Source organism: Dothidotthia symphoricarpi (genome assembly GCF_010015815.1).
Source record: "Dothidotthia symphoricarpi CBS 119687 unplaced genomic scaffold P153scaffold_6, whole genome shotgun sequence".
Taxonomy (NCBI): domain Eukaryota; kingdom Fungi; phylum Ascomycota; class Dothideomycetes; order Pleosporales; family Dothidotthiaceae; genus Dothidotthia; species Dothidotthia symphoricarpi.
Window position 1 is genome coordinate 1481049 of NW_022985013.1, and position 14162 is coordinate 1495210.

Sequence of the window (14162 nt, forward strand, 5' to 3'; positions counted from 1 at the left end):
GAATGTACCAACATTCGAAAGAAGCTTGACTCGAACTCTACACACAAGTAGGCACATTATGTTGATCCAAAGTGATATTAAAACAGATTCATTTCTGACTGTCGCTAACCATATCTATCGTCGACATATTCATGTCTCATGAAGTCAACCTCATACCCAAACACACAGTCTCCGCTCAACCATGCACAACCTTCTTAACCGTACCATCGTCATCAACGTGAATGTTCAGCCTGTCGGGCCTGTGGTCCATCGTCATCGTGCTATCGGGCTTGAGGACGCGGTGCACCTCAGGGAGATCCTTCTTCGCGAACGTCTGTCTCCAGTCAGCAATCGTGTTCCGCTCAAAGCAATGTGATGCGATAAAGCGGTACGCAAACAGACATGAGTGCCGGTAAAGATGTAAAGGTAAAGTACAACATACAGTCTCGTTGTGCGAATCGCCGAGCTTCTTGCCCATGAGCTTGCCCATCCAGTCGTTTCCTGACGAGCCGTCCTTGGACATCAGACCGGGGACTACGAGGGGCATGTTGTGCGGTTTTGTGTGGGTGAAGCGGCGGAGTAAGGGTGTTTGTCGTGGGAGGGGAATGTTGAGGGTTTGGTTTCGAGTTGAGGATGCGTTTATTGGAGGGGTGGGAAGTAAGGGAGATAGGGTATTTATGCAGGCTATAGATTGGCTTGGTCAAAGCGTGTTTGGGGAGTGAGAAGGCGGTAACATACGTAGAAGGTCATGGGGCGACGCGTTGCGAGGGTGACGTCAGGGATGGTGGGGTGGACGAGGCTGAGTACCGCACCGCCTGTTTGCCGCGTATCGTCGGTAAGCTGTGGAGCGGTTTGACAAGGTTATGAATTTGCTGTAAGAATATGCTAGACCTCTTTGATTCAACTTTTGGTTTTGAGTTGAAGTTTAAGTTTGGCAACCAGTATTTAGTCAAGTTCAAGATTAACGGTCAGAACGATTGTGACTATTTGTAACGCAGGATCTACGCTTCTATTTCTCTTGTTTCTCAAATTGAAATATCAGTGGTCTGAGTAAAAGTTCCTCTTGTATTCCCCTGGTTCCTCTACTTTAACCGCACCGCGAAAGGAACTCGAGGTAGGCTTCTTCTTTAATCATGTCGCATCCCACTTTCTTTCAACTACGCTGCAGCCCAAGGACCAGATGCAAAGCGATCGGACCATAATCCTACTCTCCATTACACATCATGTTTAGTTCTTTTGGGACCAAGCTTGCATTCCGCAAAGCTGGACTAAGTGGTCCTATATTTCAATCGATTACGAAATCAGACGATGCAGATTGGAATGGGGTTTGAAAGTCCGTTCGCAAATGTGAAATGGAGTATTCCTGAGGTGTTTGCCTCTTGGACAGTACCTGCTGCCTTCACCATGTAGAGTGGACGAAAGCCGGACCCCGTGGTCGATGGCATGGGGCAGGCACTCGCCTTTTAGCGTTTGATCGAGAAGCCGTGTGAAGGATACCGAGGTCGAGATCGAGGATGGTGATGCAAAGAGATCAGTCTCATCTGTCTTTGACACTGCGTGAGTATACAGACACGACATTTTGCCATAAAATAAACACAAGAAACAGCACAGAAGCATACAGCATGGTCTTGTTCCATCTGTTCTGCTCAACATTACCTGTAGCTGTCTACGCTAAACATGTATCGAAGGTATAGAGGGGAGATTCATTTCTCCAACTCTACTTCTAGAGCCTCTTGGGATTCTGCTGTTTCTGCATAGTGAATGCTCAAATCAGAAGTCTTTTGTAGGAACCACTGTATGTGGTGAGGTCTGATGTTGATGTGGGTGTGGGGTTAACCTCAGCCCTATGAGCCGATAAGATAAGAGCTCGGTCCAAGCGTCGTCTCTAAATTTTTGACTTGCGAACTTTCAACTTTAGCTTTCGACTCCTCGTACATCTCGCCTCCACATCTGCACCCAAGTGACGTTCCGACTCTGTACTGCATTGAAATCGCCGTAAACTTTAGAAACGCGCCCAAACACTCACCACTCACCCTTGACACATCCACATAAACTCATCTCAACATGATCCGCAAACAGGCCAGAGAACGAAGAGACTACCTCTACCGCCGCGCCCTCACACTCCGCGACGCCGAACTCGCCTCGAAGCGCGCATCCCTCAAAGCCTCCCTCGCCTCAGGGAAACCCCTCACCAAAGACGTCGCGGACGACGAGTCCTTGCGCCAGGACTTCAAGTACGACGAATCACGCGCCGACCGGACTGTGGAGGAAGAACTGGGCCTGGACGATGAATACGCGCAATTAAGTGGCGTCGTAGACCCCAGAGTGCTCGTCACGACGAGTCGAGACCCGTCGTCACGGCTGGGCACATTCGCAAAGGAGATCCGACTACTGCTGCCAACGAGCGTGCGGCTGAATCGCGGTAACCTCATTCTGCAGAATCTGGTCGGAAGCGCACAGTCGTCTGGTCTGAGCGATATTGTGATGGTGCATGAGCATCGAGGTACACCGACGGCGTTGACGGTGTCGCATTTCCCGCATGGGCCGACGGCGAGCTTCTCGCTTCATAATGTTGTGCTACGCGCGGATATCCCGAATAGCTCCAGAGGAACCGTCTCGGAAAGCTATCCACATCTTATATTCGAGGGCTTTACGAGTAAGCTTGGGCTTCGCGTCGTGCAGGTCTTGAAGCACCTTTTTCCACCGCGAGAGAGCACGGCGAAGGTTGGGAATCGCGTTGTGACGTACGTTCTTTCCATTTTCGGCGTTTGTTGTACCTTTAAATCCAACTAACCCGCATCCAGCTTCAAAAACATAGAAGACACAATCGAAGTACGACACCACGTCTTTGTCAAAACCGGGTACCAGGCCGTTGAACTTGCGGAAGTCGGGCCGCGCATGAGCATGAGGTTGTTTGAGATTAGGGCTGGCACGTTGGACAATAAGGAGGGCGATGTCGAGTGGCATTTGAATCAATACACTCGGACGGGGCGGAAGAAGGAGTACTTGTGAGGGAGTGGAGGGGTGGCGTGCTGGGTATGGAGAGAAGGTTCTGCAAATGGGGTATCACAGTGTATGGGGGAGAGGTGTTATGTCGACAAGAGCATGATGCACGAGATTGTGCGGCACGCAACGAGTGTTCGGGATTCGACTCGCATGAAAATAGCGAAATGCTTCGAGAGAACGATCATATGACGGATCATCTAGTTCGCATTGGCGGTGCGTGAAGATGTCATTCACCTACCCCAGCTAGCTAATATACTTTAGTCACTAGCACGCTGACTGACCATGTGTCAAAATGACAATTCAAACTCTTTATCACGCAGTCTTCTCATGTCGTTTCTTACCCCTATCTTGTTCTGACCTCAACTCCAGTTCTCGCCGTCCTGACCTTGCATCATCTGCCATCCGATCTCTCTACATGAACACAGAATGTATGTTCATGGCAGTTTCTCAAAGCACATGTTTACGAGGATTGTTTGTTTACTCGCTCATAGTATGGAGATGGCCGTCTGTAGGGAGACGTAACTCCGGATATAATACTCTGAACAGCTACACTCCGAGTCGTTTGCAAACAAGCCAGCAGCATTCCAACACAACAACAAGCCATGAACCTACAACATCTACCTCCACGCCACCTCCCCCAGCTTCTCAACCCCATACGGCACACTCGGACTCGCCCACTCCACACACGCCTTCCCCCCACCCTGCATCTGCACCACCGGCTTAAGAACACTCAGTCTCCGCCCCCCAAACGCACTCCCCTCAAACCCCTGATACCAGCCACTCTCCTCACCCAGATACGCCCCCAAAACACGTTTCCACCCGCCCCAAACCGTAGCCAACAAATCAAGCACATGATGCTGCCCCCTCATCTCCCCCCACGCAAACCTCTCCTGACACTCCGCCACCGTCCCCAGCGGATAAAGCCCAACCTCCTCCCGCAGCGCAAACGCATTCACCCCCGCAAGCGCCGCATGCACCACATAACTCCCCCCTTTCGTCGCGCGGTCCCGCAGCGCCTGCAGTGCGCCCACCGCGCCCAGAACCCCCGTCGTCATATCGCTGATGGGCAGACAGGGCAGCACGGCCTCGCCACGCGGTAAGCCTTGTGTGTGCTCCAGCGCGCGCCCCGTTACATACGCGCTTCCTGCCGCGGCGTCGGCGATCTGCTGCCAGCCTGGGCGCTCGGCGTAGTATCCATCCGGCCCGTAGCAGTTCTCGCTCACGTAGACGATGCCTTTTTGGCGGCGCGCTGCCATGCACAAAAGATCGTTGGGACCGAAACCGAACGTGGAGATCTTGCCCAGCCGGAAACCTTGGATGAAGATATCTGCGTCTGCGAGTAGGGCTTGGAGATACGTCCTGTCCGACTCGACGCGTAGGTCGACGGTTGTTGTGCGTTTCCCGGCGTTTAGGGTGAGCTGCATGATGTTTATGTCTGGGAGGTGGGGCGCGTTGAGGCGGATTACGTTGGCGCCGAAGGCGGAGAGGATGGTGCCGATTTGTGGGCCGGCGATTACGCGGGTTAGTTCTACGACTTTTATGCCGGCTAGGGGGCGTTTGTCTGTGGGATCTAGGGGCGGGAAGGCCGTGGGTGGGGTGGGGATGGCGTGTGGTTGCGGTTGGATGTTCACTAGGGGGTGGGCAGCGAGCGATTTGCCCATGCTGCTTGTGTTCCACTGCTGCGGCGTGAAGCAGATCGAGCCGCAGAAGCCGTGGGTTAGGTTGAGCATTTCGAGCTCCGAGGGGCTGAACTGCGTGGTGTGTTTTGCAATCAGGGATGCTGCTTCTTCGTTCGAGGAGACAGTAGTGCCGGGATCGATACCAATACTTTTCAACACAGGGGCAGCGTTCATACTGCCATGCAGCGAGTACCACGTCTCCGGGTCTTTCGTCGGATACAGCGCTGTGGCGCGGTACTTCAGTGGCGTGTCAGTCCAGCCTCGCTCCCAATCTGGCAGTACATCTTTCAACACATTCTCCTTCACCATAGTCAGGACATCCTTCCCATCCAGGTACGCCGTCGCCACACATCCAAACCACAACGCTGCGTGTGTAGTGTTTACATTAATCTCCCGTTTCTCTTCTTCCTGACCGCGCAGCGTGAGGATCTCATCCGCGAGCACACCGCACATGGCGTGTAGTGCGGCCGCGACTGAGGTCGCTTTTATAGGGCCGGGGATTACGGGGAAGTCTTCGCCTGTGAAGTTTACTTTTGAAAGGAGGGCCTCGTCTTGCGTGAAGCCGGGGGTTTGGGCGCAGAGGAGGCGGAAGATGCGCGCTGTGTCCTGGGGGACGGGCGTGAAGGAGGCGTCTGTCCATGTACCGGGTCCGTAGACATCTGGGATGCGGGTTGTCGGGGCCATGGCAGTCTTTTAGAAGGGTATGTCTGGGAATGGATATGTTGGGATGAATATTGATATAAGGGTTATCGCTCACAATGTCTTGTCGTCGAAGAAGCAGATTCGAAAAGCAAAACTACTACTCACCCCAAGCCATGACTACCTACCTACCTATATAAACCCCCCCACCCCCTCACCCCTCACCCAGTCAATCCAAGCCAGCCAGCTGTCAATCTCGCCCCATCATCCGACGTGTCTGCGTAACACGAAGAGGAGATACCTCGGACGAGTCCCCCCACCGCATCGCTACAGCAGAGTCAGTACGACAACCCATAAAACGCGTCAACATCTACATCATGATCGTCGGGTTAAACGGCTATCCCAGTAACTATAACCGTTTTGCCTGCCGGTCTCGGCCCGGTCCGGTCGTGCATCGGCGGGCTTTACTTTACTTGATGTGTTCTCCGAAAGATTGCCGAGGAAGGCTGACTTCCGTTTCTGTTCACCCTGGGACAGGATTATGTTTCCCACCTATGCTTGAAAACGTTGGTATATTCCGAGCCGTATACACGGTGTCGAATCGTACGCTATTCATATGATGTGCTATATCTAGCTCAAGTTGGAAGCGGGTGTGTAGATCCAAACCATCGCAGGTAGTCTTTATGTCGATTACAAACAGGCTTCCAGTCATCGACAGAGTGCGTGTATGTACCCTTGCTACCTAAACCGTATGATAATTCTTCCTCTACATACTTTTGTATACATCACACCACATCCCATCACCTCGATCTCAGCTAGATCTAGCGTTCAAACCCTTTAAGGGACATGTTGAATTGTCTCTTTGATTTATCGTTACGTAGGATTGTGTTCCAATGGCTCTTATATTGCAGGTCTAGCTGAGATGTGTGTTTGCAAAGATCTCACACGACAGATCGTTCTTAGCGTATTGGACATATCTAGATTAGAAAAGTCGATATAAACAGCTACTGGCTTTTCGTTATCACTCCATTACTAAGGGTGATGGAAGCATTGTGAGTTTGAGTTGAAAGAGGTGGAGAATCCCAACACACTCTCCTCCACATAATACGTGCTTCAAGACAGCATGCTCACCCCCATCTCATCTCCCCACCCTCCCCGCCCCCGCCACACCCCCCAATCCCACCCCCGGCCTCCTCACAGCAAGCGCAACCCACCCCCCAATCAAACACAGCCCGCCCAGCGGCGTAACCGGCCCCAACGCCTTGAACCGCTGCCCATCCAACACAAGCAGATAGATGCTGCCGGAGAACATGGTCATGCCCGCCGTCAGCAGGCCCATCGCGAGGGTGTTCTGTGGGGCGACGACGGAGGCGAAGGTTAGGACTGTGGAGTGGATGAGCTGGGTGGTGTGTTAGTGAGTACGGGTAAACGTGAGCCGTAAGAACGGTGGTGTGCGAGCCAGGAGGGGAAAGTGAGCGCGGGTGAACATGAGCTGTAAGGGGCGAGGGTGTGGGTTGAGAAGGCAGGGGGCGTGTGAACGCGAGGGGTGTGGGAAGACTGACCTGGTACTGTGCGGCAGTGCTCCAGTTCGCGAGTTTCGCTGGGTCTGCGATGCGGGTCTTGAGGCTGTGGGCGCCGAAGGCGCCGAGGACTACGCTGGAGGCGCCGTAGAGGCAGCCGATTGTCCAGAAGGGCGGCATTTTGATTGAGGTGGATTGTGTAGGGAGACAGGTGGTGCAAGATTGAGATTTGGAGTTTGTGGGTGTGGATGGTGATTCGATGTAGAGCGGACTTTGCGGACGTAAAGAGTCGTTGCGGAGTTTCGGGGGAGAGATATGAATGGTTGGTCTGTGCACACCCCTCACATCCATCAATCACCAAGAGAGCCTTCAGATGCGCGAGAAACTTTTTCGACTTGGTATTAGAGATAAGTCTAAACAAAGAGATGGCCTGAGAAGATGCGTAACAGTCCATGTTGGATATCCCGAATTTTGTCTAAACCAACACCAGCCCAACATGCACCTACATCAAACACCCATTGCTCTTACTCGAGTGCAAGTCCGACACATCGAGCCGTATCCTCTTCCCGCCGAGCGTCATATAGCTCTCAACAAGCCACTCATACCACACCTTCCGGTCATCCGTCTGGCGCCACATGCTAACCTCGACCTCCGACTTAGCAGGCAACTGTATAGGATTCTACGTATCAAGTCAGCTTACAAGTCCACACACCGGACGAGACTCAACATACCTTGAGGGGGAAGAAGATAGGGAACCACGAGATCATATCCTTGCTCTTCTTCTCCATGGTGACGGGATTCGTGCTGAGTTCCACCGCGCCTTCCGACCCGCTGTACAGCACCGTCTCGAAATACCCGCCCAGGCCGTGGCACACGCCCTGCTCCTGGATGGGGAACGTGAAGCGGCAGAAGCGGAAATTGTGCTCGTTTGCGCCGTCGCCGCCGGTGAAGCCGCCGCCGCCGCCGACTGCAGAGCCACCTTTGCGTAGTGAAGACTGCGCGAGGATGGTGGGCGGGAGGGGATGCGAAAACTCCCATGCCGTGTGGACGAGCGGTGCGAGGGGTGGTTCGAGGTTGAAGTTGTGCATCTTTGTGCCGTTGCCGAGCTGGTGCGAGGCTATTGTTTCTTTATCTTCGGTGGAGAGATAGTCGAATTGCGACAGCATGACTACCCACGGGATGTCGAAGGCGTTTGCGTCGACATTGCTGCTGCGGTTGTAGAGGTCTGCCCAGAGCTTGGGCGTGGAGATGGGCGTGAAGTGCGCGGTGTAGCTGGCTGGTATGGAGATGCCGTGTTCGGGGTTCAGCACATGTTGCACGCCGTCGAGACACTCAGGCGATAGCTCGTTGTCGGCGAAGGAACCGAGCAGTTCGCTGATCAGGATGTCGACCTTGCCGAAAGTGCCGTCTGGCTGCGATGGTCCCTTCCAGGCTCGCATGTCCGTCTTGACAACCGTGACGCGGCCCCCCCATGTCTCTCTGTTGTGTCGTTGTAGAAGTACGTATGCGTTTGGATTCTTCTCGATGGCGTAGACTCGTACAGGTACGCCGGTGCTTTTGCTCGCGTTCAGTGCTCGTGTGACGAGTGGACCGCGCCCTGATCCCACAACCGCGATGACTACAACGCCATCTCCGGAGCTCGTTGATCTCCGCTGACTTTGCCAATCTCGCAGAGCCTGTGCAGTCGCTCTTTCGTACCATTCGTACTTTATTGGGTCCTTCTCAAACACTTCGTATGTGATGGATTCGAGATTGTCTGTCAGGGGTTGCAACGGGCTCTGCAGGTAGTCCTGGAAGCCGCCACCAAATCGCTCGATCATGCTTTTGGGCGGCTGGTTTCGCTGTATGTAGCGCATATAGCTGAGATGTGGGGTTGGGTCGTGGTTACCGTTGCTCTGCTTGCTCGTTTTCTTCGCTATTTGAGCTGCTTCAGCTGGAGTGGGGGCATGCACTGAGGAGTCAGGGCTAGGCGCGTCTTCCGCTGTTCCTGGGGAAAGTTCGCCCGTGGAATACGACATGATCATGTCCGGGTCGTCGATTCCGGGAAGCGGGCCGATGTCTGAGAGTAACAGCCATGGCGCCGATCGCAAGCGCGCGCAGCGGAAGATGAAGTGCTGGTGCGACTTCGACAAAACAGCAGACCCTCGCGCATTGACCAGGAAGGAAGAGAATGAGAGGTTGAGTAGCCGAACAGGTTCTGAGTACCAGCGAGATTGTATAGCCAAGGATGGCAGACGGCGTGGTAGGTCGAGGGCTACTGACAGTCTGTTGTGGTACTTGTTGATAGATCTGATCGTGTTCCAGGCGTCCCACGAGCTCCAGGCATCCACATTCTTTGTCTCGCTGCTCGGCTCGTACTCTGGCCTGGCAAAGCGAGCGAGATTGCCTACATCTTCCTCTTCAGCAACACTGGTGCCGTCCATGGGCATTTGTACATGGAGCGAGACGTATGCGCCATTGGCGAGGGCCTCTTTAATAGCTCGGGCATATTGTGACACGCCATTCTGACCATGCGCGAGTCTTGGTCCAGGCACGATCACTGTGGTGGCTCCGCAGAATGCTGCAAATGCAATTTCCAAGTGGAACACCTGGCGTGAGAGGTGCGCAATGACGGGGTCCGGAGAGGAGAGATCTATCCAGGAGCTTGTGTAGGTAAGCAGCTGGCCGATAGTGTCACTGGGACCAAGTGAAGTATCGAAATTGTCCAAGGCGGGTATCAAAGGGAGCGGTTGCGTTTGTGGGGCGTCGGAGATGGCTTGGGTGTAGGAGCTGAGGAGACTCAAGACGCGTGTGTGGAAGTGGTCGTTTGTGATTGGGCTGGTCAGCATATCATACTGGAGAGAGTCAGCGAGAAATTTGGCATGCTGGTCTGTCTGCGCACTCCAAGATCGTGCGCATGCTGGATGAGTTCTGCGGACACATCCAAGGAGCGTTTGGATTCATGCTGGCCAATGTAGAAGGTTGGGACGATATCGCCCGCGCCGTCGGAGTAGTCCATCGAGGCGACTGGTGCTGGGGAAGATTATGGCCTGGGAGTTAGAAGAATATGGTGCTTGTGCAAGTTTCGCGCTGCAGATTGAACGCGGGGTCATATGATCCGGAAGTCAGGTTGAACAATGCATGAGACGTCAAATTGGGATTAGCAAAGCAAGTAATGATATGAAATCCTGGAGAGAAGATGTTTAGGTGGACAGAGATTAATTGGCTACATGATGCTTGGAGATCTCATTGTGGAAGGAGCTGGTTCGAGGTGACGATTCGCGCCAAGGCCAGACGCGCCGATCTTCAGCCGGCGCATAACTTTTTCTAGACTGTGAAGGCGACGTCGACTTGACATTCTCCACCCAAGTTGCTTTATCGAACAATAGCATGACGGCCATGACGGTTAAGCGCGAATTCGACGACGACGACAAGACCCGCGTCAAGCGCGTCAAGACCGAGGCAAACGAGAGCAATCCGTATCTGGCGCACTGGAACGACGAGCAGCCCATCAAGAGCGAGGGCGCCGGACTGCGTGGGTTCAAGAAGCATGCCACGACGTCCAAGCAGGCTTCAGTTGCTGAGGATGGCCCCAACAATGCCTTCACGGGCAGGCCGCTGTCGAGCAAATACATGAGCATCCTCAAGCAGCGACGAGGCCTGCCTGTGCACCAACAGAGGTGTGTTTACATGAAGCAACCCTGCTCAAACACGACTAATACAATACAGAGACGAGTTCCTCAAGCTGTACCAGGAGTCGCAGATCCTCGTCTTCGTCGGTGAGACGGGTTCCGGCAAGACGACGCAGATCCCGCAGTTCGTCCTGTTCGACGACCTCCCCCAGGAGAACGCCAAGATGGTCGCCTGCACCCAGCCCCGTCGAGTCGCCGCCATGTCCGTGGCCCAGCGTGTGGCCGAGGAGATGGACGTGACACTGGGCGAGGAGGTGGGCTACAGCATCCGTTTCGAGGACAAGACCAGCCCGAGCACCATCCTCAAGTACATGACCGATGGTATGCTGCTGCGCGAGGCCATGCACGACAACAACCTGTCCCGCTACAGCACCATCATCCTTGATGAAGCTCACGAGCGTACGCTGGCTACGGATATCCTCATGGGCCTACTGAAGGAGGTTGTGCTGAGGCGCAAGGACCTCAAACTCATCATCATGAGCGCCACACTCGACGCCACAAAGTTTCAGAAATACTTCCACAACGCTCCCCTGCTCGCCGTGCCTGGTCGAACACACCCCGTTGAAGTCTTCTACACACCCGCTCCCGAGCGCGATTACGTTGAGGCCTCTCTGCGGACAGTCCTGCAGATCCACGCCACCGAGCCTGAGGGCGACATCCTGCTGTTCCTGACTGGAGAGGAGGAGATTGAAGATGCTTGCAGAAAGATCAACCTCGAGGCGCAAGATTTGAGTAGAGAAGGAGGCGCAGGGCCGCTCGTCGTGTACCCGCTCTACGGAACACTGCCTCCTGCACAGCAGCAGAAGATCTTCAACCCTGCACCGCCACCAGCAACACCCGGAGGTCGCCCAGGACGCAAATGCATTGTCTCAACCAACATCGCTGAGACGTCTCTCACCATTGATGGAATTGTATACGTCGTCGACCCTGGTTTCAGCAAGCAAAAGGTCTACAACCCCCGAATCCGTGTAGAGTCACTCCTCGTATCGCCTATCTCGAAAGCCTCTGCCCAACAGCGAGCCGGTCGTGCCGGTCGTACAAGGCCTGGTAAATGTTTCCGCTTGTATACTGAGTCTGCCTTCAAGAAGGAGCTCATCGAGCAGACGTACCCCGAAATCTTGCGCTCCAACTTGGCGAGCACGGTCCTCGAGTTGAAGAAACTCGGCGTAGACGACTTGGTTCATTTCGATCTCATGGACCCACCGGCGCCAGAGACGCTGATGCGCGCGCTTGAGGAGTTGAATTACCTGGCCTGTCTCGATGACGAGGGTGAGCTCACCACACTAGGACGAATGGCGTCTGATTTCCCATTGGATCCAGCTTTGGCAGTCATGCTCATCACCTCGCCCGAGTTCTACTGCTCCAACGAGATCCTGTCGCTCACAGCGCTCCTGTCTGTACCGCAGATCTTCGTGCGCCCGGCTGCCAACCGTAAGCGCGCAGATGAGATGAAGGAACTTTTCGCACATCCCAAGGGCGACCAACTTACTATGTTGAATGTATATCACGCGTTCAAGGGCGAGGAGGCACAGGCCAATCCTAAGCAGTGGTGCCATGACCACTTCTTGTCTTTCAGAGCACTCCAACAAGCTGACAATGTCCGTCTCCAGCTCAAGCGCATAATGGAGCGTTCAGAGCTGGAGCTCATGTCGACACCCTTCGAGAACAAGAAGTACTACGAGAATATTCAGCGTGCGCTCGTAGCCGGCTTCTTCATGCAAGTCGCCAAGCGTGACGGCAATGGCAAGCAGTACACGACTGTCAAGGATGAGCAGACTGTACTGCTGCATCCCAGCACAGTACTTGCCGAGGACAGCGAGTGGGTCATCTACAACGAATTTGTTCTCACCACCAAGAACTACATCCGGACGGTGACGTCTGTGAAGCCGGAGTGGCTTCTGGTAAGTTTACGCACTTGTTCTGCTACTGGATTTGTACTAACAGCACTCAGGATATCTCTCCCAACTACTACGATTTGGCGTCATTTAAGAAGGGCGACATTAAGCAGGCTCTGCAGCGAGAGGCGACCAAGTTCCAGCGCAAGCAGATGGAGAAGGGACGACGATGAGTCTGGTAATGAGGGCTTGTATGAATGACATCGTGTTGGGATGGCGTTGGGTTGTACGAATCAGTGACATTTGGCGTTCAATTTGCCCATAGACAGCAATTTGATCTCAGCAGACGTCTGCTCTTCAGACAAATATATCAATCTCGCTGTGACCCCAAACCTCCATCGTGACTAAGCGCAATCTTGGCGCGCCCCACCCATCGGGATCTACATGTCGCAAACGCCGCCCTCTCCAACATTTTTTTGAAGTCGCGTCTCTCCCAAAACCACCGCGATCGCAAACCACACCACGTACCCGCAACACGCTCTCCAACCGCCAAAATGGCCCCAATCCAAGCCCAAGACGAAGACGCCTCCCTCCTCCACATCGAACGCATATCGCAATACGTCTCCCTCTCGCCCGCCTCGCTCGCAACCCCCCTCCCCTCGCTCTGCGCCTGCATCTTCTCCCCGCTGCTCCTCTCGTACTTCCCGCCCGCAAAAGGCATCGTCCTGGCCTACGAAGACGTCTCACTATCCTCATCACCGCCTTCGAAAACCACCCCAACAAACGACAACGACCCGCCCCTCCTCCTCCTAAAACACATCGACGAATACACCGCCCCCTTCCTCTGGGCCACAGCCTCCTTCCTCGTCTTCCGCCCCCGCACAGGCGCCCGCGTCCCCGCTCGCATCACACACCAGAGCAGGACGCACATCACGCTCGCGCACCTGAACACGTTTCCGATCAGCGTGCTGAAGGATTGTCTGCCCGCCGAGTGGGTGTGGGAGCAGACGGAGCAGGGGCGCGTGAGTAAAGGGTGGGATGGGCGGATCGCGGATGAGGGGGGGAGGTGGGTGGATGGGGAGGGGACGCCGGTCGAGGGCGAGATGCGGGTTTGGATTCGGGGCGTGGAGGGACGGATGGATGGGAGGGGGAAGGGGAAGGGGTTTCTTAGGTTGGAGGGGAGTCTGGTGAAGGATGGGGATGTGAGGGGGAAGGGGAAGAAGGGTAAGGGGAGGGAGGTGCTGGCTGGGGATCAGGTGGAGCTTGTTGGTTGAAGGTCGCGATCGAAACTGTCGATTTATCGCTCCTGGTGAGGAGCGACCATGGCATTGTATATGGAGTTTTGGCGCATCACATTCGTCCCATCCACCGCCTATCTGGCTGGTCATAAAAAGAATTCCACACGTTCTCATCTTCTAGCATGGGATCCACGTCTCTCCGTCGAAATATCGCACTGCTGCGCCAGATTCGTGAGCACCGGGTGGGCCATGAATATATATGCAAACGTCTTTCGATCCGAGGGAAAAGGTATGGCTGGACATAACCGTACCTCATCCGCCTGTCGCCTCGATTTCTCTGCCCCCCTTCCTCCTCGTACTTCACTTCACGCGGCTTGTTGTCCATGTGGTCGCTAATCTCGGCCCGAGATGTTCGTTTCATAACTAAACCACGGTATCGGTTCATTGTATGCGTGGTATTGTGATGTTACGCGGGACTGCGGGACTATGCTGTGTGACACGATACGGTGGCTGTTCGGGCTTTGTGTGTAGATAGACAGACAGCCATATGAAAATCGTCTGCTGGACTCCGTCGTGCGTTGATAGTTTAGCTGGT

The 14162-nt window shown here is 54.4% G+C and overlaps 7 protein-coding genes across 7 annotated transcripts; 3 read left to right on the forward strand and 4 right to left on the reverse strand.

The window, feature by feature from the left end:
• Positions 1-175: 175 nt before the first annotated feature.
• P153DRAFT_395091 (uncharacterized protein) lies at positions 176-526 on the reverse strand (the record flags this gene model as incomplete). Its single annotated transcript, XM_033671367.1, has 2 exons — positions 176-313; positions 422-526. The coding sequence occupies 2 exons, from the start codon at positions 524-526 to the stop codon at positions 176-178; spliced, it is 243 nt and encodes an 80-aa protein (XP_033526171.1).
• Positions 527-1762: 1236 nt separating this feature from the next.
• On the forward strand, positions 1763-3321 carry P153DRAFT_202887 (Brix-domain-containing protein). The gene is made up of 3 exons (XM_033662505.1): positions 1763-2723; positions 2784-3198; positions 3247-3321. Exons 1-2 carry the CDS (start codon positions 2044-2046, stop codon positions 2989-2991), a joined length of 888 nt encoding a protein of 295 aa, XP_033526172.1. The 5' UTR covers positions 1763-2043; the 3' UTR covers positions 2992-3198; positions 3247-3321.
• Positions 3322-3334: 13 nt separating this feature from the next.
• Positions 3335-5490, reverse strand: P153DRAFT_365342 (CoA-transferase family III). The gene has a single exon (XM_033667808.1). The coding sequence runs from the start codon at positions 5346-5348 to the stop codon at positions 3603-3605; it is 1746 nt and encodes a 581-aa protein (XP_033526173.1). The 5' UTR covers positions 5349-5490; the 3' UTR covers positions 3335-3602.
• A 951-nt stretch (positions 5491-6441) lies between these two features.
• P153DRAFT_395094 (DUF423-domain-containing protein) lies at positions 6442-7003 on the reverse strand (the record flags this gene model as incomplete). The annotated part of the gene is made up of 2 exons (XM_033671368.1): positions 6442-6702; positions 6749-7003. 2 exons carry the CDS (start codon positions 7001-7003, stop codon positions 6442-6444), a joined length of 516 nt encoding a protein of 171 aa, XP_033526174.1.
• A 194-nt stretch (positions 7004-7197) lies between these two features.
• Positions 7198-10010, reverse strand: P153DRAFT_312496 (arginine N-methyltransferas-like protein). The gene is made up of 3 exons (XM_033664846.1): positions 9705-10010; positions 7555-9657; positions 7198-7502 (listed from the first exon to the last, which is right to left on the reverse strand). The coding sequence occupies exons 1-3, from the start codon at positions 9819-9821 to the stop codon at positions 7326-7328; spliced, it is 2397 nt and encodes a 798-aa protein (XP_033526175.1). The 5' UTR covers positions 9822-10010; the 3' UTR covers positions 7198-7325.
• A 143-nt stretch (positions 10011-10153) lies between these two features.
• P153DRAFT_312499 (P-loop containing nucleoside triphosphate hydrolase protein) lies at positions 10154-12701 on the forward strand. Its single transcript, XM_033664847.1, has 3 exons — positions 10154-10482; positions 10532-12395; positions 12446-12701. The coding sequence occupies exons 1-3, from the start codon at positions 10193-10195 to the stop codon at positions 12560-12562; spliced, it is 2271 nt and encodes a 756-aa protein (XP_033526176.1). The 5' UTR covers positions 10154-10192; the 3' UTR covers positions 12563-12701.
• Positions 12702-12821: 120 nt separating this feature from the next.
• On the forward strand, positions 12822-13971 carry P153DRAFT_336421 (uncharacterized protein). Its single transcript, XM_033665696.1, has one exon. It carries the CDS (start codon positions 12884-12886, stop codon positions 13601-13603), a length of 720 nt encoding a protein of 239 aa, XP_033526177.1. The 5' UTR covers positions 12822-12883; the 3' UTR covers positions 13604-13971.
• Positions 13972-14162: the final 191 nt, after the last annotated feature.

Coding starts and splice junctions, on each gene's coding strand:
- P153DRAFT_202887 (XM_033662505.1), top strand. CDS start 2,044: ATGATCCGCAAACAGGCCAGAGAACGAAGAGACTACCTCTACCGCCGC. Junction 2,724..2,783: donor GTTGGGAATCGCGTTGTGAC/GTACGTTCTTTC, acceptor ACCCGCATCCAG/CTTCAAAAACATAGAAGACA.
- P153DRAFT_365342 (XM_033667808.1), bottom strand. CDS start 5,348: ATGGCCCCGACAACCCGCATCCCAGATGTCTACGGACCCGGTACATGG.
- P153DRAFT_312496 (XM_033664846.1), bottom strand. CDS start 9,821: ATGGACTACTCCGACGGCGCGGGCGATATCGTCCCAACCTTCTACATT. Junction 9,658..9,704: donor AGCATGCGCACGATCTTGGA/GTGCGCAGACAG, acceptor GACTCTCTCCAG/TATGATATGCTGACCAGCCC. Junction 7,503..7,554: donor CTATCTTCTTCCCCCTCAAG/GTATGTTGAGTC, acceptor CTTGATACGTAG/AATCCTATACAGTTGCCTGC.
- P153DRAFT_312499 (XM_033664847.1), top strand. CDS start 10,193: ATGACGGCCATGACGGTTAAGCGCGAATTCGACGACGACGACAAGACC. Junction 10,483..10,531: donor CTGCCTGTGCACCAACAGAG/GTGTGTTTACAT, acceptor AATACAATACAG/AGACGAGTTCCTCAAGCTGT. Junction 12,396..12,445: donor TGAAGCCGGAGTGGCTTCTG/GTAAGTTTACGC, acceptor AACAGCACTCAG/GATATCTCTCCCAACTACTA.
- P153DRAFT_336421 (XM_033665696.1), top strand. CDS start 12,884: ATGGCCCCAATCCAAGCCCAAGACGAAGACGCCTCCCTCCTCCACATC.